This window comes from Sus scrofa, chromosome 6 (assembly GCF_054392235.1).
Source record: "Sus scrofa isolate SSC_HxYL_T2T_F1_AM1 chromosome 6, Sscrofa_HxYL_maternal_Yorkshire_Landrace_v2.0, whole genome shotgun sequence".
Classification (NCBI taxonomy): Eukaryota; Metazoa; Chordata; class Mammalia; order Artiodactyla; family Suidae; genus Sus; species Sus scrofa.
The window spans coordinates 148,041,678-148,069,093 of record NC_139388.1 but is presented as its reverse complement, the minus strand read 5'-3'; the positions used below and the strand labels follow the sequence as shown (position 1 = coordinate 148,069,093).

The 27,416-nt window shown below is 35.4% G+C and overlaps 1 protein-coding gene across 1 annotated transcript in view; it reads left to right on the top strand.

Annotated features, from left to right (window-relative positions):
• LOC146402866 (uncharacterized) overlaps nt 1-27,416 on the top strand; it is an 805,401-nt gene that overhangs the window by 531,040 nt on the left and 246,945 nt on the right. Inside the window, exon 7 of the mRNA XM_084965716.1 lies at nt 11,643-11,751. Within this exon, the coding sequence (XP_084821842.1) occupies nt 11,643-11,751 (109 nt within the window). The remainder of the gene's footprint in view (nt 1-11,642; nt 11,752-27,416) is intronic.

The window sequence follows — 27,416 nt, the reverse complement described above, 5'->3', positions numbered from 1 at the left end:
TAAAAAAAATAAAATAAAATTGATCCAGACCAACTAGTCTTCAGTATCTTGTTCTGCTTTGTGTATATACAGCTAGATTTCTGTATTTTATAAAATTTAACAAGTTCATGAAATATTACTGAGTTTGATTACTATGGTGAGAGTCATAAGATAAAGCCAAGCTAATATGTCTTGTTTCTTATTAAACATCTTGAAATTCAATTTCCTCCTGAAATTGCTGTGTGGATTAAGTGTGATATGACAACATCAGTGAAAAAAATGTTTCTTTTATAACACAATTAATCATGCATTTAAGTAAAGCAGAGTTTCACTAATTGTTTTTTGTTGTTAATTTTAGATAAGTTAAGATGCTAGTCCTAGCTACTATAGGAAGGGAACTATCCATTATTAAAAACTAGAGGAATATGTAAAAAAAAAAAAAAAGTGAAAAAGGGTCAGAAAATTAACTAGAAATCGGAGTTCCAGTACTCAGGAGAGTTTCAGGAATTTGGCATTTATTAAGTACTGATGATGAGCTGGGGTAAGTGTGCAAAATGCTTAATATGCTTTATTACATTTATCCCACCAGGGTTTACTGAGTGCCTACTGGGCTGTTCCAGGAATGATTCTAGTTAAAAATCCTGTGATATCAGTGCTATTTTTCCATTTTTCTCCCTTGCAATTAAACTGAACACTGGAATGCTAAAAAAGTTTCCCGGGATTGTACAATCTGTGTTAGTCAAAAATTGAAACTGGGTTCATTTACTCCAAAGTACATGTTCTCAAACCCTATACAATGCTATCTTCTACAATCATAAAAGTTTTTCTTTAGAGACAGTGAAATTTGGGCAAAAGATGTGGGTTTAGAGGGGAAAAAAAGATTTATATTTAAATTCTGGTCCCTTGTATCATTAACTTATAATCATTAGCCTCATAGCCCTCAGTTTCTTAACTAGTATAATGAGTAATGAAATGCCTAGTTTATCTGGTTCACTGTGATTACAGGAAATAATGTATGCCAAGTGTGTGTGGTATATTAACTTGTACTTAGAAAAAAATTATATTATTTTAGAAGATTGGTGACCTCTTTGTTTTTTATTCTCAGCATCTACCATAATGTCTATTATGTTGTGGACAGTTAATAACTGCTTGTAGATTAAATAATGAATAAAGGAGTGATTAGGTGTATATGAAGTATCCAAAATACTCTCACAATAATTTTCTCATTCAATTCGTCAAGATAGGCTCCCACATTGTCAATGTTTCTTCTTAGATGTTTGTTTCTGAATGATTCCTACTGTGAGGTAATATTAATAATACTTCACCTTGTATTTAAAAAAAATGTCATGCCAGAGCATATAGCAGGAACTCACTAAGTACAAATTGTATCCAAATTAGGACAAGAGAAAAAGATCCATTAATCCAGAATGAAACAACTCTCTTATTGGATCAAAATTACCAGAGGTGATTGAAGGGACTCTATTTTATAAAATAGAAAACATACTTAAAAAAAAAAACAAAAAAAACTGGAGTTTCCGTCGTGGCACAGTGGTTAACGAATCTGACTAGGAACCATGAGGTTGCGGATTCAATCCCTGGCCTTGCTCAATGGGTTAAGGATCCGGCATTGCTGTGAGCTGTGATGTAGGTTGCAGACGTGGCTCAGATCCCGCATTGCTGTGGTTCTGGCTTAGGCCGGCGGCTACAGCTCCGATTCAACCCCTAGCCTGGGAACCTCCATATGCCACGAGAGCGGCCCCAGAAATGCAAAAAGACAAAAAAAAAAAAAAAAAAACATAAAAAAAAACTTGTCAATCCTTCCCAAATTGATATATAGATTCAATGCATCCCCAAACGAAATCTTAGCATGTTATTTTATTCATATCAACAATCTGGCTCTAAAGTTTAATCAAGAAGCAAAGACTCTGAAGAGCCAAAACAATATTGAAGAAGAACAAAGGTGGAGGACTGATACTACCTGAATTTAAAACTTATGATAAAGCTACAGTAATCCAGGCAGTGTGGTACTGGTAACAAAACAGACAAATACATCAATAGTACAGAATGGAGGGCTCAGAAATAGACCCACTTAAGTATTGTTAACTGATCTTTGACAAAAGAGCAAAGATAATACAATGGTTCAAAGATCATCTTTTCAACTAATGATGCTGGAACAACTTAACATCCAAATGGGAGAAAAAAGAATTAGACACAGACATTATAGTTGTCACCAAAATTAACTCAAATTGATCAAATACCTAAATGCAAACTTCAAAACTACAAAGCACCTAGAAGATGACAGAAAAAAACCTAGATGATCTTGGGTATGGTGATACCTTTTTAGATAACACACACATGATTCATATAAGACATAATTGATAAACTGGACTTGAAACTTAAAAACTTTTTTTTCGGAGTTTCCGTCGTGGCGCAGTGGTTAACGAATCTGACTAGGAACCACGAGGTTGCGGATTCAATCCCTGGCCTTGCTCAATGGGTTAAGGATCCGGCGTTGCCGTGAGCTGTGGTGTAGGTCACAGACACGGCTTGGGTCCCACATTGCTGTGGCTCTGGCGTAGGCCAGTGGCTACAGCTCCAATTCGACCCCTAGCCTGGGAACCTCCATATGCCACAGGAGCGGCCCAAAGAAATAGCAAAAAGACAAAAAAAAAAAAACCCCAAAAAACCTTTTTTTTTTCTGTGAAAGACAATGTCAAGAGTAAGAGAAGACAAGCCACAGATTGGAAGAAAAGATTTGCAAAAGACAGTATCTGATTAGGATGGTTACCCAAAATATATACAAAGGACCCTCAGCAAAAATGAGATACTACTGCACGTCTATTAGAATAGTCAAAATCTGGAGCATTGATGGCACCAAATGCTGACTAGGGCATGAAGCAACAGAAACTCTGATTCATTGTTGGTAGCAATGCAAAGTGGTGCAGTAACTTTAGAAGAGAATTTGGCAGTTTATTCCAAAACAAATATAATCTTACCATAGGACCTCACAGTCATATTCCTTGCTATTTACTCAAAGGAATTGAAAATTTATGTCCACACAAAACCCTGAACATAGGTGTTTATAACAGCTTAATTCATAGTTGCCAAACCTTGGAGGCAGTCAAGATGTCCTTCCATAGATGAATGGATAAATAAACTGTGGGAATGCAGACAATGAAATCTTATTCAGTGCTAAAAGTAATGTGCTATCAAGTCATGGAAATACACGGAGGAAATTTAATGTACATTTCTAAATGAAAGAAGCCAATCTGACAGAGTTTTATACTTATGATTACAACTATATGACATTCTGAAATGAATAAAACTATAGAGACAGAAAAAAGATCAGTGTTTGCCAGAGGTTGAAGGGAAGGGGGGAATGAATAAGCAGATCACAGAGAAATTTTACAGCAGGAAAAACGCTCTGTAAGATACCATAATGACGAAATACGTGTTGTTGTATATTTGATCAAACCTATAAAATGGACAACAGCAAGAGTGAACCACAAGGTAAACTATGGGCTTTGGTATTATAATGTGTCAATGCAGGCTGATCAGTTGTGACAAAGGTACCATCCCAGTAGGGGATGTTGATAATAGGGGAGGTTATGCACGCATGGGGCAGGGGGTATATAGGAAATTTCTGTTCATATTCCCCTAAATTATCCTTAACTTAAAAATACTCAAAAAAGTATTATTTGGGGAAAAAAAGTATAAAAAACAGTTCCAGTATATATAGATGTTTGGAACTGCTCTTAGAATGGATTCTCTAACCCAGGGATAAAAGAGAAAATTGCACTTGGCCAGGTATGACAAAAAGCAAGTATTCAGATAAGCACAGGTTTTTTTTTTTAAATACTTTCATGCACATAATTATGCATGAAGGAATTGGAATTGAAAAATAATATTATTTTAGGAAATGGGTATTTATAATTAACTGTCATATTATTGGAAAATATTTTTTTTGCAACCTTTTCTGTAAAACATAAGAACAAAGATAATGAGACTGATTTTTACTTTATGGTCTATGGAATCTGCAATATTATTTTATACTGCTGACATAGGTTTTGCAAGACTAAGGAAAAGAAAAAAGTTTAAAATATCTTATTTATTTTCAATAGCTTTTCTTACAAGCCTTAACAAATTGTGGTACATTATTGTTCAAAATATTCACACTCTCCTCTCTCTGGGTTACATGTCTCAGACCCTTTACTTTGGGCTCTGCCATGTGGCTGTCTTTTGGCCAATGAAATTTGGATAGAAGCAATGATATGTCAGTTCCACACCTATAGCTTAAGACTAGGGTTGCCAGATTTAGCAAATAAAAATATAGGATGTCCAGTTAAATTTGAAATTCAGATAAGCAATAGCTTATCTTAATATAAGGATGTCCCAAATATTATATGAGACATACTTAACATTAAAAACACTTGTTGCTTATCTGAATTTCAGATTTAACTGAGCACCCTGTATTTTACTTGGCAGCTCTATTTAAAAGCCACTGAATGCTTTTGCTTATTCTCCTGCCAGTGCCATAGAAAGAGTATGCGTATCCTGGCAAGCCCACTTGCTTCCAGGAGGAGGAAGAAGGTTCATAGATCAGATGTATTGTTAACTTGCAGATGAGAGCTGCTCAATTGAAATGTATCTAGGTCAATTGACCCTCTACCCACCTATGCAAATCACAGATGTGTCAGCAAAACAAATGCTTATGGTTGTTTGTCAATGAAATTTTTGTGGTTATTTATTATATAACAATAACTGACAGACACACAGGTTTTCATAAAATAAAAGGAGTAACTAGCACATTGGCATAATTATCAAAAAACACAGAATCAGTAACTTCTGTGACTTTTTTTTAAGTTGATCAACGTTTTCATGGAGATATACTGTATAGTAGGTGTTTTACTTTTAATTTATCCCAGATAATATTTGCTCATTCAGTAACACAGGACAGTATATACCATCTAATCTCTGTGAGAATTACAAATTACTGTTGATAGATGACTGGACCTGAATCTTTCCCAAATCACACCTTTCTCCTATTCTTACTTTTTTTTCTACTGCATATAGACCAACTACTCACACTTACAATGTTTCATTCATTGATCATTTTATTCAATGAATACTTACTTAGTGCCCTGTTATTACTGCCTGACAAATTATTTCAAAATTTAGTGGCTTGGGACAACATTTATTATCCTATAGTTTTTGTGAGTCAAGAATCTGGGAATGGACGGAGAGAGTCACTGCTTCAGGGTTTTTCATAGTCTGTGATGAACATGTTGGCTGGAGTGTACTCATTGAAAGACAACTACATAAAAGTTCTATTTCTCAAGTTATTCATTTTGTTGTTGGTAAGATTATATTTCACATGGGCTGTTGGGCTGAGAGCTTCAGATTCCTAGTTGCCATCAGTCAGAGACTTCCCTCAGTTGCTTGCCACATGGGTATATCCCACATGACAGCTTATTTCATCAAAGTGTGTAAGCCAAGAAATAAATGAAAAGCGAGAAGATCAGCAAGATGGAAGTCAAACAGTTTTATAACTTGATCACACAAATGACATCACATCACTTTTGCCATATTCTATTCATTAGAAGCAAGTTACTAGGCCCAGCCCTCACTCAGGGGAGGGTATTATGCAAGAGTAAGACTACTGGGAATTGGGCACCATTGGGATCCGTGGTAGGTTGAAAAATGCTCCCCCTCCGCCATCCCTCCAAATGGGGAGATTGCCCTGGATTATTTGGGTGAATCCTGAAAACAATACAAGTATCCTTATAAAGGGAGCCAGAGTGCAATTTACATGTAGAATGGAAAAGAAAACATGAAGATGGAGCAGAGAGTGATCCAAAGATGCTGGTGCAAAACAATAAAGATAAAAATGTACTGTGTCTCAAGTAATTACTTTCTCAGAAACCAAGATAAGCAAATATCATAAATATAGATAGCAGAGACACATACACATATACATTCTACTTTAAGCAAGTACCTCCTTGACCTTCTTGACAACCTCTGGAAATACCATGCTATTTTACATTTCAGCACCTTTAGGAACTATTGTAATGTGCTCTCTAAAAACATGAATTGTATGATCGTACTATCCTGGTTTAAATCATGACACTACCCTTTTCTAGTTCTGTCATCTTTGGTAAATTACTTAACCTATCTGAGATTCAGCATTCTTGTTTTTAAAATTGAAATAAAATAACCTACTGCATAAGATTTTTCTGAATCAAGATTTAATAAGCTAATGCATGCTTAGAATTTTAGTTTCATGTCTAGAAGTTGCTCCCTAAATATTACTTATGATTATCTCACAACTTTGCCAGGCCTAGAATATTCTGTTTTCTCCCTTGTCAGTGGAATTCTTTGTCTTTAAGGAGTAAATTAAGTCTGCTCCTCTTTGAAGTCTTATTTCATAACTTTTCTTACACATTGTCTATAGCAATCCATGGTAATATCTTCCCTTGGTCTTACCTCTATTATCACATTACCACATAATCTTGTGAACATATATGTTTGTATTTTTTTCTTTTACTAAATGTTAAGAGCTCTGCTTCATATATCATGGGTCCTCAGTATGGAATTTTTTGAAATGCTCATGAAATATTATCTTGAGGGTTGGTGAAGCCTTTGGTCACATTGCAAATCCCTGGAAATCAGAACATCTTTATTCTCTTTGACTGTACCAGAGCATTGCCAATGTGTCAGAATATTAGCACGAAATAATATTTATAAGTGCATGAAGTGAAGTATATGATTAAAATTGTTATTTTCACTGTTATTTAATACGTGATTTTTCTCAAGACATTTTTATCTTTGGAGAAAACATCAAATCACTTGAATATTTACCAACATAATTGATAGCTAAGTAGGTGAGGGGAAGAGAGATGGAGAGAGAAGTGAGAGAGGGAGAGAAAAAGAGAATTTTTTAAAAAATCCTAATTGTTGGTTATTTCTAGAAATTTGGTTGAAAAGACACATCCAAAATTACCCAATCAATGGCTATACCCAACAATACTTTATTACTACAGAAAAATATTCCATCTGGATTTACTCGTAGTGGATGGTAGTAAATCAATATTTGTCAAACTAAGTTGAACTGAGCTGACAATCCTTCTACTATAACTCTTTTATAGAGAACACCAAGTATGAAAAACTTTAAAAATGGTATTTCCTAATGGCTTCTTAATCTTCCGTTTCTCTGCCTACCTTTCTACTGCTTTTGTAAATTCTCTTTTAACTTTGGTTATTAATCTCCCAAGTAGCAGTATCAGCAAATGGGGCCAACTCACAGATGGAAAGTTAGAACTTGGGCCAGACGCTAACATATTCATCCACTGCCTTCCAGAGTTAGTCAAGTGTGTCCAGCTGGTTTAGCATAATAGCAAGTTTATTAATACAACATAACATCATAATCAGTGAATTGAGACTAAATTTTCTTTCAATAGAAATGAAACTACACAGTCACAGTGAATGTCCTATGGGATCTATGGGGGAAAGCACAACCAGTTTAAACTTAGGATTCCTCAGCATTTCCATCACTGTAAGGAGAATATATATTTGCCTTGTAGTGTATCTTACATTTCATTTTTCTTCAAATTGTTTTCATCAGTGCTAAAATAGCTAATAGGGTAGATGTTAGCCTTTTATAAGTAGGGTGTTAAATATTAGAGTATTTATGAGTAGACAACCTATAATGTTGAAATCTAAATTTTTTGCAAGTGACTTGAATTCAACAGGGTAGAAAGCCTAGGATGTAAAACTCACAAGTTCCATAACAACCTGATTTAAATATTAAGTAAAGACTTACCAACATGCCACATATTTTACAGGGAATATCTGATGCACTATTATTGTCTAATTATAAAAAGAACTCTGCTTCACATAGTCCCTACCAGCAGACATGCTTAGTGATGTGGAGAAATGAGATAATTCTAAAGCTAAATTGAAGAAGTAAACAATCCACTTAACACTTAAATTATCTAAAGGAGTCCAAAACTTAAATTATGTAGGCAAATTTTTCAATTTTCAAGTTTATCTATCTGGCTTTGGCCTCCAGTATTATGATCTTAATTTATCTTAGTTCTCTGAAGAATTCATTAAAAATGTAAAAACCTGGAAATAATCTTAGAATGATGAGATTAACAATGATAATACTATTATTGGTTATTAGTGAATGTCAATCAATCTGTGAGAAGTAGGATGCCATATTGTAAAGAGCATAGGCTTTAGGGGAATCCAGATATACCTAAGAGATGGTATCTAGGACTTAAATATTGCCTCCACCAGTTACTAGCTTGGGTTATTTATTTATTATTTATTTAACTAAATGAATTTTATTATAGTTGTACAACCATTATTACAACCCAATTTTATAACTTTTCTATCCCAAACCTCCAGCTCATTTCTCCCCCATGCCACAACATGTCTCCTTTGGTTACCATAAGTTTTTTGAAGTCTGTGAGTCTATTTCTATTCTGAAAATAAGTTCATTGTATCCTTTTTTTTAGATTCCATATATAAGTGATGGCATATGATGTTTGTGCCTCACTGTCTGACCAACCTCACTTATGATAATTTATAGGCCCATCCACATTGCTGCAAATGCCATTAGTTCATTCCTTTTTATGGCTGAACAATAGTCCATTGTGTATATGTACCACATCTTCTTTATACACTCCTCTGTCGATAGACATTTAGGTTGCTTCCATGTCTTGGCTATTGTATATAGTACTGAAATGAACATTGGGATACATGTATCTTTTTGAGCCATAGTTTTCTCTGGACAGGTGGCCAAGAGTGGGATTGTTGGATCCCCCAATCCTGTAGAGCTCCTACACACAAGCCCCACTGGCCCTCAATGCCAAATCCTCTCGGGGCTCCTCCTCCCAATGCCAGATCCCCAGGCATGGGAACCTGACATGGAGCTCAGAACTCTCACTCCTGTGGGTGAGCATCTGTGATATAGTTATTTTCTACTCTGTGGGTTGGTCACCCGGCAGGTATGGTATTGCTTATATCACCTAACTGCCTTTCCTCCTGTCTTAATGTGGCCTCCTTTTTGTCCCCTGGAATAGGATATCTTTTTTGATAGTTTCCAGCCTATTTTGTTGAAGGTTGTTCACTAGCTTGGGTTATTTATTTAAATTCTGTTTTATACTATAGTTATGAAATGCTATATAACATACTTATAGTACATACTTCCAAAAATATGTGTAAGGGTTATATGCCACAGTGTAAAGCACTAAGAACCCTGGTAGTAAAAAAAAAAACTCAATAAATCTTAGGTAATGTTACTACTATAATTACTTTATAGTGATATTATTTTTCAGATCCAGAAAGACATGTATCTTTTTTTTTCCTATGGAAATCATTTTTTTCTATTTATTTATTTTTAACTTTTATTGGTATTAGTTAACCTACAATGTTGTATTAATTTCAGGTGTACAGCAATGTGAATCAGTTATACATATATCCATTCATTTTCAGATTCTTTTCTCATTTAAATTATTAAAGAGTACTGAGGAGATTTCCCTGCTATACAGTCAATCTTTATTATTTATCTATTTTATATATAGCAGTGTATATATGTTAATCTGAGCCTTCTAAATTATCCCTCCCCTCAACCTTTCCCCTTTCATAACCGTAAGTTTGGTTTCTAAATATTTGAGCCTGTTTCTTTTTTGTGAAAAAGTTCTTTTGTATTATTTTTATTAGATTCCACATAGTAGTGATTTCATACGGTATTTGTCTTTCTCTGTCTGACTTACTTTACTTAGTATGATAATGTCCAGGTCCATCCATGTTGCTGCAAATGATATTATTTCATGCTTTTTTTATGGTTGAGTAATATTCCTTTGTATATATGTACCTCATCTTTATCAATTCTTCTGTTGATGGACATTTAGTTTGCTTCCATGTCCTGGCTATTGTAAATAGTGCTGTGATGAACATTGGAGTGCATGTATCTTTTCAGATTATGTTTTTCTCTGGACTAGATGCCCAGGAGTAGGATTGCTGGATCATATATTTCTATATTTATTTTTTGAAGGAATCTTCCTTCATACTGGTTATACCAATGTATATTCATAGTTGTTACACCAATGTACATTCCCACTAACAGTGTAGAGGGGTCCCCTTTTCTCCACACCCTCTCCAGCATTTATTGTTTTTAGACTAATCAATGATGGCCATTCTGACAGGTATGAAGTGATACTTCATTTTAGTCAGAAAAACATCATTTTTACTCTTACTAAAATATTGTTACTAATGTATAAATGCATTATAAGGGGCAAAAAGTAATGTCATTGAATGTGCCTCTTGACTTTTTAAGAAATTTATTGAAGTTTAGTTGACATACAATGTTGTATTAATTTCTGCTGCATAGCAAAATGACACAGTTACACACATATATATATTCCCTTTTCATATTCCTCTCCATATAGTTTATCACAGGATATTGAATATAGTTCCCTGTGCCACACAGTAGGACCCATATATAACAGTTTGCCTCTGCTAATCCCAAACTGCCAATTCTTCCTTCTCCTACCACCCCTCAATGCCGCATTGAGTTTTAATCTTTAACATTAGTGACTTAGCAATATAAAGGTCTAATTCTGGTTTCATTTTTTCTTTATTCCTGATTTTTATGGCTGCCATAGCTGAAAACGATTTACAAATCCAAATGGCAGAAAGGCTTTATAAATGCAATTAAAAATTATTCAACAAGATGTTTAAGTTTATTCACCACTTATGGATAGTTTATGTCGAATTACATCTTGTAAATGTCCTCCTTCTCTCATTCAATTTGTTGTTTTTCAACCTAACTGCAAAACATTGCACTTTTATATTTTTAAAAAAGCATTTCAATCCCCCCAAAATATCATTTATGTGAATTTTAGGAAGGTAAAAAATTATGTTTCTGTGGTTTTAGCTCTGTAGATATGAGTGTTTTTATGGATGATATATAGCATTTTTGGCAGCAACACTAGAGAAGGATGGAAACAATTTTCAGTATCTATTTTCCAGATACTCTTTCCACAGCAAGAATTTATTTCAAAAAGCAATTGTTTTCTTGCTTATTGTTGAAATATCGCTGTTATCTTTAAGAGATGAATTAAAAGAGCTTATTTATTTAATAATCTGATAAATAGCAGCTACCCAAGTAGTCTCTTTTCATACCAGAAAAACAAACAAACAAAAACAGCAAATTTCAAGCAGTCGTCTTTTGTAAAATAAAAATATATAACTTACCTTTAGGGTCAACAACTCTTTTCACTATATTGCCAAAATATTTTATAGCCAATTCCCATTTTGTTTCATAGTATTGTGTAGATTTTATTTTTAAATCTGTATTTTTAACACAATTAATCATTTTATGTTATCCCACAAAATGCAAAATGTGTTTTATTAAAACACAAACCATCCAATGAGCACACTATTGTCAATACTTACGTTGTGTGAAGTGATTATTCTTTTCAGGGATTATTTCCTGATAAAAGCTTAGTCAGGATGAGAACTGAATAAGGCAGAGATTGAGTAAGACAGGATGAAGAAGAGGTTAGCCCATTTGTTGAATATTACAGAGCTCAATTTCTTCTGTGTATTTATATCAAAAATAAATATCATGTCCTCTATTTTCTCCCTGTCCCCAGTATATCATTGTATACATTCCTGAGTTTGTGGCTCCCACTTCGGAGAATACGGCAAAGCCTCCAAAGTTTGGATGTGATCTACGTTGGAAAATCAGCAAAAGCTGGAGTGGTAAGAAAAGGCTACTCTGTTGGGTTGGGGTAAGAGGGAGATAGCTTTTTGCAGCTTTTATAGATTATAGAATTTTCCTTCAATTCCAAAATCTGGTCTGGAATGAGACCTCTTAGAAGTCCTAGGACCAGCAAGAGCATGAATTGCTAAAATTTGAATTTGCATTCAAATTGCTAAAAAAAAAAAACAAACAAACCCTCTTTATTTCAGTCTATAATATCATAAAAGGAAGAATTGTCCTTCTTCAATTAGTCACATAAAATTAGAACTCCAAACATAATAGCACTAGCTGTTTATTGAAAACTGAATTTATGTCAAACATTGTACTAAAAGTGTTTCATAAGGATTATTTCATTCAATTCTCAAAAGAAATCTATGAAATAAGTTTTTATAGGGGTGAATTAAATAATCCAAGGTTATAGGATTGATAAGTGGTAAAGCTGTGGTATGAATATTAGTAGTAAGAAGTGGTATTATGTTTCTAGTGATGTCACACACTGTGTGTGGCAGGAGCACAAGTAGTGTGAGGAGATGCATGTGCACACTTTGAGTACAAAATTTAAGGGAAAGAAATGTGTCAGTAAACTTAGTACCTAAGATAAATCATCTTTTAATGCACTAGTTTTTAAAAATCAAAATTAATGCCAAAAATAGATGGTGAACACAATGTAAAATTTTTAAATAAAGACAATATTGCTATTTCTGAGGGTATGTATCAGGAAACTAAATTTTTTGAGCACTCCCTAATTTAGATTTTGTAAATACTTATCCAGGGTTCTCTCTCCTGCTTTGTTTTCTGGTGATGTAACCAAATAAATTAACCAGTTGGGCACAATGAATTCATCATACTACCATTTTTCAATAACATGACTTATCTTACTGTCTGTCTTGGTTTTTAGGGTAAAAAGATCTTTACATGATACCCTGAGTAACAGTGATTAGTGATATTAGTCACTAGATATAGAAATTATTACATATACCTTTCGTAGACATAGAAAGGGGCACATAGTAAACATTCATTAAAATGCAGTAGACTTTTTTTTAGATGACATTTGTTTTTCCCTTTCCTTGATAATTTTTTCTTGAGAGATGAGAAAGTTGGCATAGGATAATTAAGAACTGAAACACTGTACTGGAATTTCTATGTTACAGGAAATGAAGGAAGCCATAACACATGATTAATTAGCAAAAATATTATGTTCTGTAAGAGACTAATGCCTTCTGGAGTTACCTTCAGCTGTGGCTACTTAAAAGACCACATACCTTTCACCAGTGCCTGTTCAATGTTATATTCCCAGGTCTTACACTTTATAATTCAGCCCAGTTTCTAGGAGGCACTTTATACACAGGAAAGAAAATAAGAAAGGCATGAACTTCTAACATAGACAAACATGAATCCAATCTTGGGCAAGATACTTGATCTCCCTAAAACTCAGTTTCCCCACAGAGAAAGCAATGATTATCTGAGTATGTTTATATTTCATTGTGCCTTAAGATCTATATTTTCCTAACCTCTGGTTTATAGAGCTTAGTTATTTATATAATTTTTAGAACTAAAACATAACCTTTGCTTGGTTATTGCTAACTACAAGATACTGTATTTTCAGCTAATGAGGACAGAATCCTAATGAGAAAAAGAAAACTAAACAAAGAAGAGAAATTTAATGTGTGTTTCTCCTAGAAATAGTAATCTACTTTCCATCCTAATATGTGAGTAAACTAGATGGTTAAAAGCACATCTAAACATGATAGAGATAATATGAGAAAAAGAATGTATACATATGAATAACTGGGTCACTTTGCTGTACAGCAGAAATTGAACATTGTAAATCAACTACAATAAAAATTAAAAAAATAAAAGCATATCTAGTGGGCACATTATAATGTTCAATATCATTAATACCCTACCTTTTGATATACATTTGTTGACAAATTTATAAACATCTTGTAACAAACAGGATATCAATGAATCAGTTCCTACACATTTCAATTCTTCCACATATGTAAAACACACATATATGTCTTATTCAGTCTTTTGTCTTTCTGACTTATCCTAATCAAATATATTTAATGAAATCTCAAAATAATTAATTAAACTATCTCAATACCATATTATTCAGATAGTTTGTTTTAAAGTACATAGGCAACTGTCTTAGTGGTATGATTATATATAAGTCAGAGTTATACTTGAAAAACACAGTTTTATTTTAATGATTTTAATTTTTTTCCATTATAGCTGGTTTACAGTGTTCTGTCAATTTTCTACCATATAGCAAGGTGACCCAGTCACACATACGTATATACGTTCTTTTTTTTCACATTATCATGCTCTATCATAAGTGACTAGATATAGTTCCCAGTGCTATACAGCAGGATCTCATTGCTTACCCATTCGAAAGGCAACAGTTTGCATTTATTAACCCCATATTCCCAGGCCATCCCATTCCCTCTCCCTCCTCCTTGGCAACCACAAGTCTGTTCTCCATGTCCATGATTTTCTTTTCTGTAAAACCATAGTTTTAACTGTCATGTAATATGATTGTGTTGTAGATAATGCCATAATCAAGATTTGTTTCAGTTACATATTGCTACGTTAAAAAAACACTAAAAACTTAGTGGTGTAAAAATAATTTATTTTTCCTCATAGGTCTGTGCCTTAACTGGACTAAATTGGGTATATTTTTCTACACTGTACAGGCTGAATGAGGTCACATTCAACTGGGAAGTCAGCTGGGGCTAAAACGACTAAAATGGTATTTTATCCACTACAGTGTTTCTACATGTAGCCTCTTGATATACACTAGTTTAATGACTCTCTCCCAAGAGGTAGAAAGCAGATGTCAGTCTTTTCAACACTTGAGCCAAGATTGCAATTTTAGCTGCATTCAAGCAAACCATGAGACCAACCAAACAGTTTCAAGAAGAGAGGAAACAGACCACCACTTGATGGAAAGAATGGCATCCACATACACGGGTGAAAAGAACATGGATAGCCATTTTCGAAGGCCTTCTGTCTCTATATTCTGCCACAACAATCCACACCCCCTACCTGCAAAATACATTCACCTCTCCCCAGATAGTCACATCTTATTATGAAATCAGCTCCAAGTCAAGGATCCTGTCAGCTAACTCAAGCCCATATGTGGCTAAAGCTCCTCAGGGGGCAGTTGTTCAGAGGTAGGAACTTAAGTGCAGTTTCCAACATAAAATATCTGTCATTGGCATTGTGACCGAGGAGCTGGCAGAGGCCTGGATGGTGATGAAGAGATTGTTACTGAAGGAAGAATGGAAAACTGGGAGGATTGCTATGAGAGACTGGAGAAAGGGGAGAGTGTGTTAAGTATTGGCAGAAAAATTAAGATTATCATCTGAAATTACTTGGAAGATAGAGGAAGTACCTAGTAAACACTGATGTGGCTTAGAAGCTTTCCAGATAACATTTTGAAAACATTTTTAAGCTGTCTATGAGAAGATATTATAAGAGAAAAATGAACTAAAGAAGAAACTTTTTTCAATAGAACCAAGAAGAAATATTTTCAACCAAGTTTCACTAGGTTGGAAAATAACACTATTTCTCATTCCCAATTACTCAAACTGACAAAAAAATTCTCAATATAAGAAATAGCTTCATAACAAGTATCAAATTGAGGCTCTGACAGCAAAATGTAGCCTCAGGGTTAAGATCAAAACAAGGGTATAGCTTTAATACTGCTTGTTAACAACACTGAGAGGTTTAAGGCAGTGCCTTGTAATCCCTTTTGACCAGGCAAAAGCTTTCAAAGAATTTTAAATTTATTATCCCAGAGCATCTTGAATCTCAATCCAAAGTAGAGTGTGGTTTACCTTAAAGAGATTTTTGTGCTCGTGGTGGTTTTTTGTTTTTTGTTTTTTGGTTTTTTTTTTTTTTTTTTTTTGGTGTAGCAGAATATAAGTTGATACCTTGGAAATACACAGTGTTTTTTAAGGTAGTTGAATTAGATTGGATGAAAAGGGAGAGAGAGAGTTTTAAATGAAATTTTAAAACAAAAAAAAAAGACTTTTAGGCCCTCAACTTTATATTGGCAGGATGAAGGCTGAAAATGCTACTCTGATATAAATATAGGATATGTCTTATGCAAAAAGATGATTTGAAAGGCAGAGGCAAGAGTCCAAGGTTGCAGCTTAGAACCATAGAAATCACTCCCAGGGAATAGACTGAATCCAAATAGAGGAATTTTCCTTGTTCAAGAGTAGGGTACTCTTGAGAACATACACTTTGCCATTGTGTGCTGAGTTAGCCTTTTCAAATAGCAAGCTTACAGATTGACAAGATCTGCACTAGAAGAGCCTTATCTATACATGAATATGGACCACAAAAAATTGATTTGAGCCTGATAAGACTTAAGGGTCTTGATTAGTGGTGAGAGCCTTCTACATGTGAAATGGATGTGAATTATGGCCAGAGGGTAGGTTGTGGCAAATTTCCTGCAAATATTGCCATCAAGTTCTCCCATTCCAGGATGTTCACGATGTTTCCACATTAAGAGGTGGAGACTATTTTCCCCATCTTGAGTCTGAAATAGGCTCATGGCTTGCTCTAACCAATAAATCATGGCAAGAGAGAGGTTCTAGGCTTCTGAGTCCAGGCTTTAAGAGAATTGACAACTTAACACTTTCTTTCTCATAGAGCACTGAGCCACTATGCAGGAAGTCTAAGTCTTCTGCTGGAGAGACGTGTGGAGGAGGGTGGAGGAGGTAGTGAGACCATTCTATCCATTCCATCTAGCTTCCATCTGAAAACAACCACATGGTTACTCCAGCTGACCCCCCTGCCCTGGCCCCTGGTGAGCTCAAGTTCACTCAAAGAATCATAAGAAAAAAAAGCACTTTTTTGGTTCAAATCACTGTTTTTATTTTTGTTGATATATAAAAATTACTACAAATTTAGTGGCTTAAAACCATATACATATATTATCTTCATTTCCCTGGGTGAGGAGTCAGGTCATGGCCTGGCTGAGTCCTCTCCAGGGCTCTCACAAGGCTACAATCAAGGTTTCAGACAAGTTCCCATCTATTCGAGCCTTGACTAGATAAGAATCCACTTTAAAGACCCTTTGGGTTGTCGGCAGAATTTATTTCCTTGCAGCTATGTAACTGAGGGCCTCGGCTTCCTGTTGGTTGTTGGCTGAAGACCTCTCTCAAGTTCTAGAGGCCACCCATAGTTCCCTGACACGTGGCCTTCTTCATTGGCAGTTCACAAGGTAGCTGTTTAGTTCTTGCTCCAATCTGCTAATACCAAAAGCCTTATGTATTATACTAAATCATATCCCATCACCTTTGCCATTTAATAAAACCTAATCAAGGGAGTGATGGCTCATTGCCTTTGCAATGTACTGTTAGAAAGAAGTCACAGATACCACCTGCACTTAAAAGGAGGGGATTATATAAGAGTAATTGTTGGTCACTTTAGGTGGTGTCTGCCACAGCCATTATTTTACATGGCTTCTCAAGCAGCTGTAGATATAATACCTTCCTTTCAGCAGGAATCCTTTGAGTAGAATTTGTCATTTTTAATCATTCAAGTAAAGAATCTAGTCAGAGAAACTACTTAATTAAATGTTTACAAAATTAAAGAAGCATCTTTTCAATAGAAATCTTGGCCACAATGTATAAGCAAAGAGTGCTTCTCATTTGAGTCAGCAGGTGAGAAGTGCCTACTCTAGAAAATCTTTAGGGTACATCAAACACTAAGCTCAGGCCAAGTATCCTATTCATAGTCTGCTTTCAGATTCAAGATGCAAGCAAGTTCTTTCAGAAGTAGGACCATATTGGGGGATATGCTAATTCAAATCTCAGAAACGAAGTTCAGAAAAAACAATAGTAATTTGCATCACCTGACAACAGATGATCTAGAAAATTGAAAGTCAAGGATTCAACATGTTTTATAGCAAGGGTTTTTGAATATTAGGACTTTTGTATTGATTCAGAACCACCATAATATGAAGATAGGGGAAATTTAGATCAAACTGATTCTTTAATATGTAAAGACATGTCCCAGGTTATGCTTTCATCAAAGGGTTGTTTACAAAGATGACCAGGGTCAACATGCATCTTTCAGGTTCAAATTATATAATAGTATATTATTGCAAAAACTCTGCTGCAGATGTTGCTTCCTGGCAAACAGTAACTTATATATTGAAACAGTACCATAACATCAGATAAAAAGCTCTTTGTATGCAGTTACCCAACACTTAAAACAATGCTATTGTAGGTACTATGGTAAACTGTTTAAGGAAATCATGGAGAAAATGATTTCTTAAGAGAGTTTATTAAAATGCCAAGGTTTATGTTGCTGGGAAGTCACAGATCCAACTCTAACTTTATTCATTTTCATCAGGCTCCAAAGTCCATCTGGTTTTCTGTTATAATAAACTGTTCCTTTATTTATCCTCACAATGATGCCAAAGCTTTGGGGAAGGATTTGATTTCTATCATTGAAAGCTAAGCATTCCTCTCCCTTGGTTTCCTTCAAAGAATTGAGATTATAGATGACGGAGATGGTCTCAATCCATATACATCAAATCACTGATTTCTGGAAGTATACTTTTTTTTTTTAACTCAAAAAGTAAAGTTTGAATATCTAAACTAAATAAGAAGACCTTGACCCAGTCAGCATAGTTGGCTGGTTGTACCAATTGCAGTGGTAATAAAAACCACTGGCATTTTTTTATTTTTTACTATATGATTTTTATTTTTTCCATTATAGTTCATTTATAGTGTTCTGTCAATTTCTACTGTACAGCAAAGTGACACAGTCATACACACACACACACACATACATATTCTTTTTCTCACATATATCCTCCTTCATGTTCCATCACAAGTGACTAGATATAGCTCCCTAGCTATACAGCAGGATCTCATTGCTTTTACACTCCAAATACAATAGTTTGCTCTGATTAACCCCCAGTCTCCCAGTCCATCCCACTCCCTCCCCCTCCCCCTTGGCAATCACAAGTCTGTTTTCCAAGTCCATGATTTTCTTTTCTACCACTGGCATTCTGAACACAGAGGGCTGAAACACACAGCGTTTTAGAAAAGTAATTCTAAGTTTATGAAAAATAAAATCAATCAGCTGAAGAAGAAATTTACAGTGAAAGAATCAGCACTTCTATTCTCAAAAATAAAGTGTGAAAACATCTCTTATTGCTCAGGAGAGTTGCTATACTTCACACCACAAAACTTCATAGAATTGCTCAACTTCAAACAGACTAGGTACAGACAGCTATGAAAACTCAGGAATACAGTCATCTTCTGGGGTCACCACAAGCTGGAATAAAGAAGAAATGTGTTTATACCCACCAGTTTGACCTGTATGCAGCTTCAAAATAGGCTTAACAATCCACTCATTTATTCTTTTTTTTTCTAAAAAAATGTGTTTAATTATAGTTGATTTACAATGTTCTCTCAACTTCTGCTGTATCATTTATTCTTTTATTCATTTTCATCATGCATAGGTATTGCAATTCCTACTATGCATGGTAGACTTTGAGATAATCACCAGGGAAAAAACAGTGAGCAGACACATCCAGTTTCTGCTTTCCTATAGCTCACAGTATAATAAGGAGCAGAAAAGGAGGACATGGGAACAAGCATTTGCGATACAGTAAAACAGGTCAAGTGCTGTGTTATATGGGCCATAGAGGAGAGGAGGTATATGTCAGAGAAGGCTTCCTGGAAGAAATCACACATGTGGCAAAACTGAGTAATGAATCATAGATGTCCAGGTTAAGAAGACTTGGGAAGCCAGTTTTAGATAAGGGAATGGCTTGTGTGAAGACTTAGTAGTGAGAAAAAGCAAGATAGATTGGAGGAATGGAATGAATTATAACCTGACAGAGCCCAGAGTGTAAAGGAGGGAGCAGCCAGAGGTGATGCTGGGGTATTGGGCCAGAGCATAGTCTGGTGAGTCTCTTGAGACTTATTTAAGCAGTGGGAGGGAGTTTGCACAAGTGGAAGCAGTGATGGGAAGAGAAATGTTCAGATTATATCCGGCTGCTATTTGAAAATCAATTTCTGTTGGCAAGATAAGATGTAGTGAGACTAGTGTGATAGCTATTGTATTACAGAGTCAATAGGATTTGATGACTGTCTGTATAGTTGATGGTGAAGAGGAATCAGGGAGGCCTCCCAAGTCACTGGATTGGCTGAAGGGTGGAAGGTGGTAGGAAACCCAGGAGGAGGAACAAGTTTGAGGATTAAGGATGGGATGATGCAATGAGTTCAGTTTGGGGCAAAAAAAGATATGTATTGGTTTACTGAAAATACGTACTTGAATAATAAGAGTTCGGTGTGCTTTATTGTTTCTTTTGAATTGCAATGTAGCTTTTTTAAAAATTTAAATGTTTAATTTTTTATTTTATTTTTTTCTTTCCCCACTTGTGGTTGCCAAGGGGAAGGGGGAAGGACTGCCATGGACTGGGACCTTGGGGTTAATAAATGTTTAATTTTTTAAATGTTATCAGCATTACTTCTACTTATACAACTACATACAATCCCCAATTTATGATGGATCAACAACCGTCTTTCAATTTTACAATGGTACAAAGGTGATACACATTCAGTAGAAACCAAACCCTGATTTTTGAATTTTGATCTTTTCCTGGGCTAGCAATATGCAGTATAATACTCTCTCGTGATGTTAAGCAGTGGCAGCTCCTGGTCAGCCTTGTGATCACAACGGTAAGCAACTGTTTTTAGGCTTACAGCCATTCTGTTTTTCACTTTCTGTACTATAGTCAACAGATTACATGGGGTAGTCAGCACTTTATTATAGAATAGACTGTGTTAGATGGTCTTGCCCAACTGTAGGCTAATGTAAGTGTTGTGTGTATGTTTAAGGTACCCAGAGCTAAGCTGTAATGTTAGTAGGTTAGGTGTACTAAATGTATTTTTGACTTATGCTATTTTCAAATTTATGATGATTTTATCAGGATGTAATCCCATCCTAAGTAGAGAAAAATCTGTACTATTATCATGATCATGACCTATAGTTTTGAATAGCTCCAGGGTGCTACGGTGTATACTAATGAATTATGTTATTTACATGTTGGTAGTCATTCTATGAGGTGGACACTATAAAAAACTGAGGCTAGGTGAGGTTACCTCTTACCTAATGTCTCATAGGTAGTACATAACAAAGGAAGGACTTCCTATTTGTTGCCAAACCCTGTGTTCTCAACTAGTGTGTTATATTGAAAGGACTGGCTAACTTTGTAGTTCGAGGAAGAAAAATCCATTCAGAAAAAAAAAAAAAGAGATATTGATGTAGTCTATGTTACGTTCCAAATGCCATTTCTACAGAGATAAACATAACATCAAGCCCACTGTAAAGAGCACACACTTTAATGAAAGAGGCAGAAAGCAAACATATTTCATGAAGTCTATGAAAACTGCTTTGAGGGGAATAGGTCAGTAGTGTGAAGAAACAATGAATAAGAGGCTTACATCAAAGCAGAGTAAGGCAAGGTAAAGTAACTGAAGTCAGGGAAGTTTTCTAAAAGGTTGTGAATGTCACAGAAACAATATAGAGCATAGGAGACTGTATATTCTGAAAACTGCAGAATAGTTGGATCCCAGTGTAGTATGGGAATGGAAAGGAATATAGCTGAAGATCATCAGAAGCCAGATAATTAAAGGGTTAAGTGCCAGGTAAGGTGTTTTGATTTCAGTTTAGAATTAAATCATGGGAAAACATTTGAGTAGTGGAGTGACTTTATTAGATTTACATTTCTAGACAGATCATTCTACCAGCCAAATAGATTTGTAAAATATATGGTGTAGAGACTATATTCACAGAGTTTGCAAACTAGTTCAGAATTTGGCCAAGAGAGGTGTTATAGCCACAGTAAAGGAAAACAAAACAAAACGCAAAAACAGTAAGAAAAACTCTGAATGGGAGTCTTTTTAAAAAGGGCCAGAATTATCCAGGTCCTTATAGTCCCCATGACTCCACATGTTCTTAAAGCTGTTTGCTTCACTTATTTATGTTACCATCCTGGTCCCATAGTTAACAATCTTTATGATAGTAAGAAATGAAATGACGAAGACCTAAAGGAAGAATGACTTTAGGATTAATGCGGAATAAAAAGATTACAGATAAGTTAAAAAGTTCAAATACAGAACTGAAGTCTGTGGAATTGGAGGTGGGGATATAATTCATGAATAGCCGCAGATGATAAGAGACAACTTCAAGGTAGATGTGTTCACCCTCTGAGGCTTTGCAGCCTGGTGAGAGAAGCAGAGCAAGGATGGAAGTGTGGGAAACTGACTTTAAAGGATGGGTGCAGAAAGGATAGCTCATTAAGGAGATTTTGAGGATGGTCCAGAGGGCAATCTCTGCCTATCTCTGCCTTCTCAGGACTGTGCCATTTGACCGAGACTAATGATTAAAAAAAAAGCAATAAGAAAAAAGGAAATGGTTCCACATATACTAGTAATGTTCACAGATTCATAGAGTTGCAGTCAGCTCATTTCAGCATCCACCTTCTCAAAGGTAAACAGAAGAGCCAGTAAGCCTAGACTAATGCATGTGACCACTTACAGTAGGATAAAAATTAGGCTCTTCTTAAACCTGATATTGTATAAATTTATGTTCCTATTTATTTAGTGGAAGTGGGGAGAATCTCATTTTTTAAATATTTAAATCACATAAGTTATCAATTAATTAATTCTTATTGTTAAATCTAAATACTTCAAATGTACAAAGAGCAAAAAATGAATCTCTCCTTACTTCCCTGACCCCCAATATTCCTCTGTTTTCTTCATAGGCTGGTATATATTATAGTTTACAGTTTAGTATATGTTTTCCCAGGTATTTTCTGATACTTTTATATGAATATACGCAGATCATTTCCTGCACGAAATTTCCTTCTTGTGTCGTGAAGAAATAACCTTACCCCAAGAGAAGTTTGGGCTTTGCCCTTGATTCTGGGAAGAGAGCTCTAGACCCCTGGAACATCCCTGCCTGACAGGAGTAGCTTTGTGCATATGGAGGACTCTGGCCACTGGACAGACTACCAGTGTGATTTAAGATGCTGGCTCTGGGCTGCAACATACCAGTTCCAACTTCCAAATGAACTGATGATTAAACGTCTTAGCCTAACTTCCAGGAAGGGCTGGAGGCTAGAAGTCAGCCATGCAGATTGACTAGTCCCCAATATGATTAAGCCCCAGTAAAAAACTCCGAAGGTGAGCTTTCCAGGTAGGCAATATGCTATGCAGGTTGTCTACAATGTGTCCAGGCTGCCCATGACTTGGTGAAGAGAGGACAACAGGAAGCTCCATGTTTGGACTCCTTGTGGACTTGACTATGTGCTGTATCTCTTGGCTCAGTTTTAATCTATATCCTTTTCCTTCAACAACTTATAATGTTAAGGTAACATCTTTCAATGGGTTATTATTCCTTTTAGCTTTTGACTGAAACTAAGGGTGCTTTGGGGAACCCCATGAGCTTGTAACTTTTGTCAGAAGTGAGGATAGTTTTATGGGAAACTGTGTCCTCAAACTTCACAGTTTAGATGACTCTGGGTACATGCAAATATGGATCTGCTTGATACCTAAAAGTTTAAGTTTAGATGTTTAAAAGGTTTTATTTTCTTCTCTTTTCCAAAAATTTTCTCACTGGGTGTTTTTCTGTACATTTTGAATTGAAGAATTAACTGGTCAGAGTCATCTGAGAATACGTGTTTGGGGTAGCTTTGAATTTAGATTAACATGAGAATGTTTACATATTTGCAATATTTAGTTTTTACATTTATAAATTTTTTGTTTATTTACCTGTCTTAAGTTTATTAGTGAAATTTGCCTCTGCTTAAATAGGTAGTATTTATATTAAGTATATTCTAAATGTTTTATAGTTTTGATGCTAATTCAAGTAGTCTTTTCATCATTTTCTTCTTGTTTATTTCTATTGTATAAAGTAGTATTTTGTATAAAGATTTGTCCAGTAATATTACAAAAGACAATTACTAACATTATGAGAGCTTCAAATAATTTCTCCTGTATATTCTTGGTAGAGAATTATATCAGCCGTAAATTTTTAGTTTGGCTTTTGTAAATATGTAAAGTTTTAACTGATTTTTCTAAATTTACTGCTTTTCCTGGAATGTCCAATAAGATATTGACTAATGACAGTAGTAGTTGGTAGATATAGTTTGCTGCTGAGTTCAGTGTAATTTTTAATACTGCTCACCCTTAAATATAAGTTTTTCTGGGAAGTTGTGGTATAAAGATGTTATCAAATAAAAGAAGTTTCCATTTCTAACTTAAGATATTTTAAACAAAAATCATATCAAATGCTTTCTATATCTATCAGGATGGTTAAATTTTTTTTCTTAGTCCATTAACATAGTGTTATCATAATATATGATTTTCCTAATGCTGAACCCTCCTATATTTCTTAGAAAGAAATCCTTTTTGATTATAATAAATTTATTCCTTGTCCAAATTTGTTGTTAGGACTTATGCTTACTTTGTGGAATTATCTTGGAATCTTTCCATGATTTTACATAGTCTGAAAACTTAATAATATTGGCACATATTGGTACTCTGCCTCTCTTTTGAATACAGTAGCCATGGAGTATTGAAATATGTACTTTTTGAAAACATGTGTCTACAAAGTATGTTTGTGTGTGTGTGTAAAATCTCTCTGTGTGTGTGTACATAGACAGGTGGATAAAGACAATTAAAACTAACCTGCATGGTTCTGGGAAAAGTAATTAATTTTCTAAGGACAGAAATGACTGATTAGTCCTCCATACATACAAAATATTCAAGTAACAAATGACTTAGGTATTTAACAAAATCTAAGGTTAGCCAAAACCTAAGATTAGTCAACATGACATCAATATATCTCCACTGAACAGTAGCTCCTGACAAGCTCCCTCTGGGAACCAGAGCACAGGAATAGGAATAAAAGCGAAAACTATTGCTGCCACATTTTGACTCTTTTACTCAAGAAGGTTGAGCACTGCACATAGAGTGGCTGAGAAATAGTTCTGGTAGAATAGCCCTGGTAGGGTTTGGTGTTAATGATTTTCAGCCTTCAAGGGTCATACTCCTTGACCCCAGGTCCTATAGTGTACTTTACCTATGTTTTAACATATCCTCTCTCCCCTCAACACACTGTGTTTCCTAAGTAAATGACATTCAAGAAGTTATCACCTGGAGTTCCCATCATGGTGCAGCGGAAACGAATCGGACTAGGAACCATGAGGTTGCAGGTTCGATCCCTGGCCTTGTTTAGTGGGTTGGGAATCCAGTGTTGCTGTGAGCTGTGGTGTAGGTTGCAGATGTGGCTCAGATCTGGCGTTGCTGTGGCTGTGGCTGTGGCCGGCAGCTGTAGCTGTGGTTGGACCCCCTAGCCTGGGAACCTCCATATGCCATGGATGCAGCCCTAAAAAGCAAAAAAAAAAAAAAAAAAGAAGTTATCGCATGAACTGGGAATCACCCTTAACCTTTCCTCCATCCCCACATTGCCATGACCCCAGTTTCTGTAATTCTTTCTCTTTAATCTCTTGGAAATCCCTTTGCTGTGCATTAATCCTATAGCCATGCTTGGTTTAGATCTTCATCATTTCATTTCATACTGTCAAAAAGTTTGTTAGTTAAGGGATCAGATACAAGTCAGAGGTAGAATTAAAAATTATAACTCAGAAACACTTGGATCCTAAAAATTTGCTAGAAATTACCTATAAAATGTTGCATTCCTACTAATTTTATAGACAGAAATTTGGCTATCTCTTCTCCTGATTTATGGTTATTATTCAATTCAGTTTTTTAAGTGTTTTTGAGTTAATTTTTTAAGTATACAATATATTATAGGCTTCCAATGATTGATTTTGAAGTTGGTATTTAAACTATTTTCTCTAACAATAAGAATGTCTAGAATTAATATTGATATTTTCTCTGATCAAAATTCAGTCTGAGAGCCTTTGCACAGTTTCACTTCCACCAATTACCAGAATAGAAGGTTTACCTTGGCTGGAGACACCATAAATTGTTTTCTTTCTCCCTTTCTTCCTTCCTTCCTTCCTTCCCTCCCTCCCTCCTTTCTTTCTCCCTGCCAGGAACCACTTTTCTTTGCTTTCCACTTTTCCCCTATTCCTTTACCCCAACTTCAACTTAGATTGCACACTGGAGTTAACTTAAGCTTTGATCTGCTTTGCTCTCAGACCCCCATACCCACACTAAGAGCCTCAGATATGTCCCTCCTGCTTCCTGTTCAGTCAGAGCAAGGGAAGAGAAAGACCTCAGCATTCCAAATATATGATCCTGTTTAGATAACATCTCCAGGGTCCTCTCTGACTCTTTGTACAATCTGACTCTGAGTCTTAAGAATCATTAAAATTTTTTGAATTTATATTCCAGCTTTTTTTTTTTTTTTGTATTTTTGGGATATGGTTTTCTTTTTTAAATTGACATGGAATTCCTGCTGTGGTACAGTGGTTTAAGAATCCCACTGTAGCAGCTTGGGTTGCCACAGAGGCACAAGTTCAATCCTTGGCCCAGTGCAGTCAGTTAAAGAATCCAGCATCACCGCAGCACAGCTCCAGTGTAGGTCACAGCTGCTGCTTGGATTTAACCCCTGGCCTGGGACTTGTATATGCTGTGGGTGCGGCCATTAAAAAAAATTATTGAAGTATAGTTGATTTACAATGTTGTGGTAATTTCTGCCATACAATAGAATGATTCAGTTATATATACACACACATCCATGTTTTTTGAGATTCTTTGCTCATATGTATTATCACAGAATATTGTGTAGAATTCCCTGTGCTTTGTGGCAGTTTGCCATTGGCCAGTCATTCCATACACCACAGTGTGCATATGCCAATCCCAACCCCCCAGTCCATCCCTCACTTCACCTATTGCCTTTAGTAATTTTCTTAACTTTGTTTCTAGCCAACCAATTATGACTGCAATTCACCTTTCAGGTACTTCTCAAAATTTCTGTTCTTCTAGTGATATTCTATGATACTTTCCATTATATTCTGTATTTATTATATTTAAAACATATTTTCTGTAATTTTTAAGGAATTTGGTTCAGAAAGCAGAATTGATGATGATGCTATATCTGCATTCCTCATCTAGTCTCTATGATCTTCAATTAATAGTGGACACTTTTACTTTGTATTTAAAATGAGAGATCTTTTATATGCATTAGTCATTCATAACTATCTTCCAATTCATACCTTTTCTGTCATTCATAGATAATGTTACTCATTGAATTAGTCAGGATTCTCCAGAGAAATAGAAACAATAAGATATGTGTGTGTGTGTATATATAGAGGGGGGTGGGGAGAGAGAGAGAGACTTATTTCAAGAAATTGGCTCACAGTTGTAGGAGCTGGCAAGTCCAAAATCTTCAGGGCAGGCCAGCAGGCTGGAGACCCAGAAACAGTTAATGTTGCAAGCTCAAGTCCAGACATAGTCTGGAGGTAGTATTCTTTCCTGCTGGAAGGAACAACAGTCTTTTTCTCTTATGGCCTTTAGCTGACTGGATGAGGCCCACCCACATTCTGGAGGATAATCTGTTTTATGTAAAGTCTACTAATTTAAATATTGATCTCACCTAAAAAATAGCTTCACCAAAACCTCTAGATGGTCTTTAACCAAATTTCTGG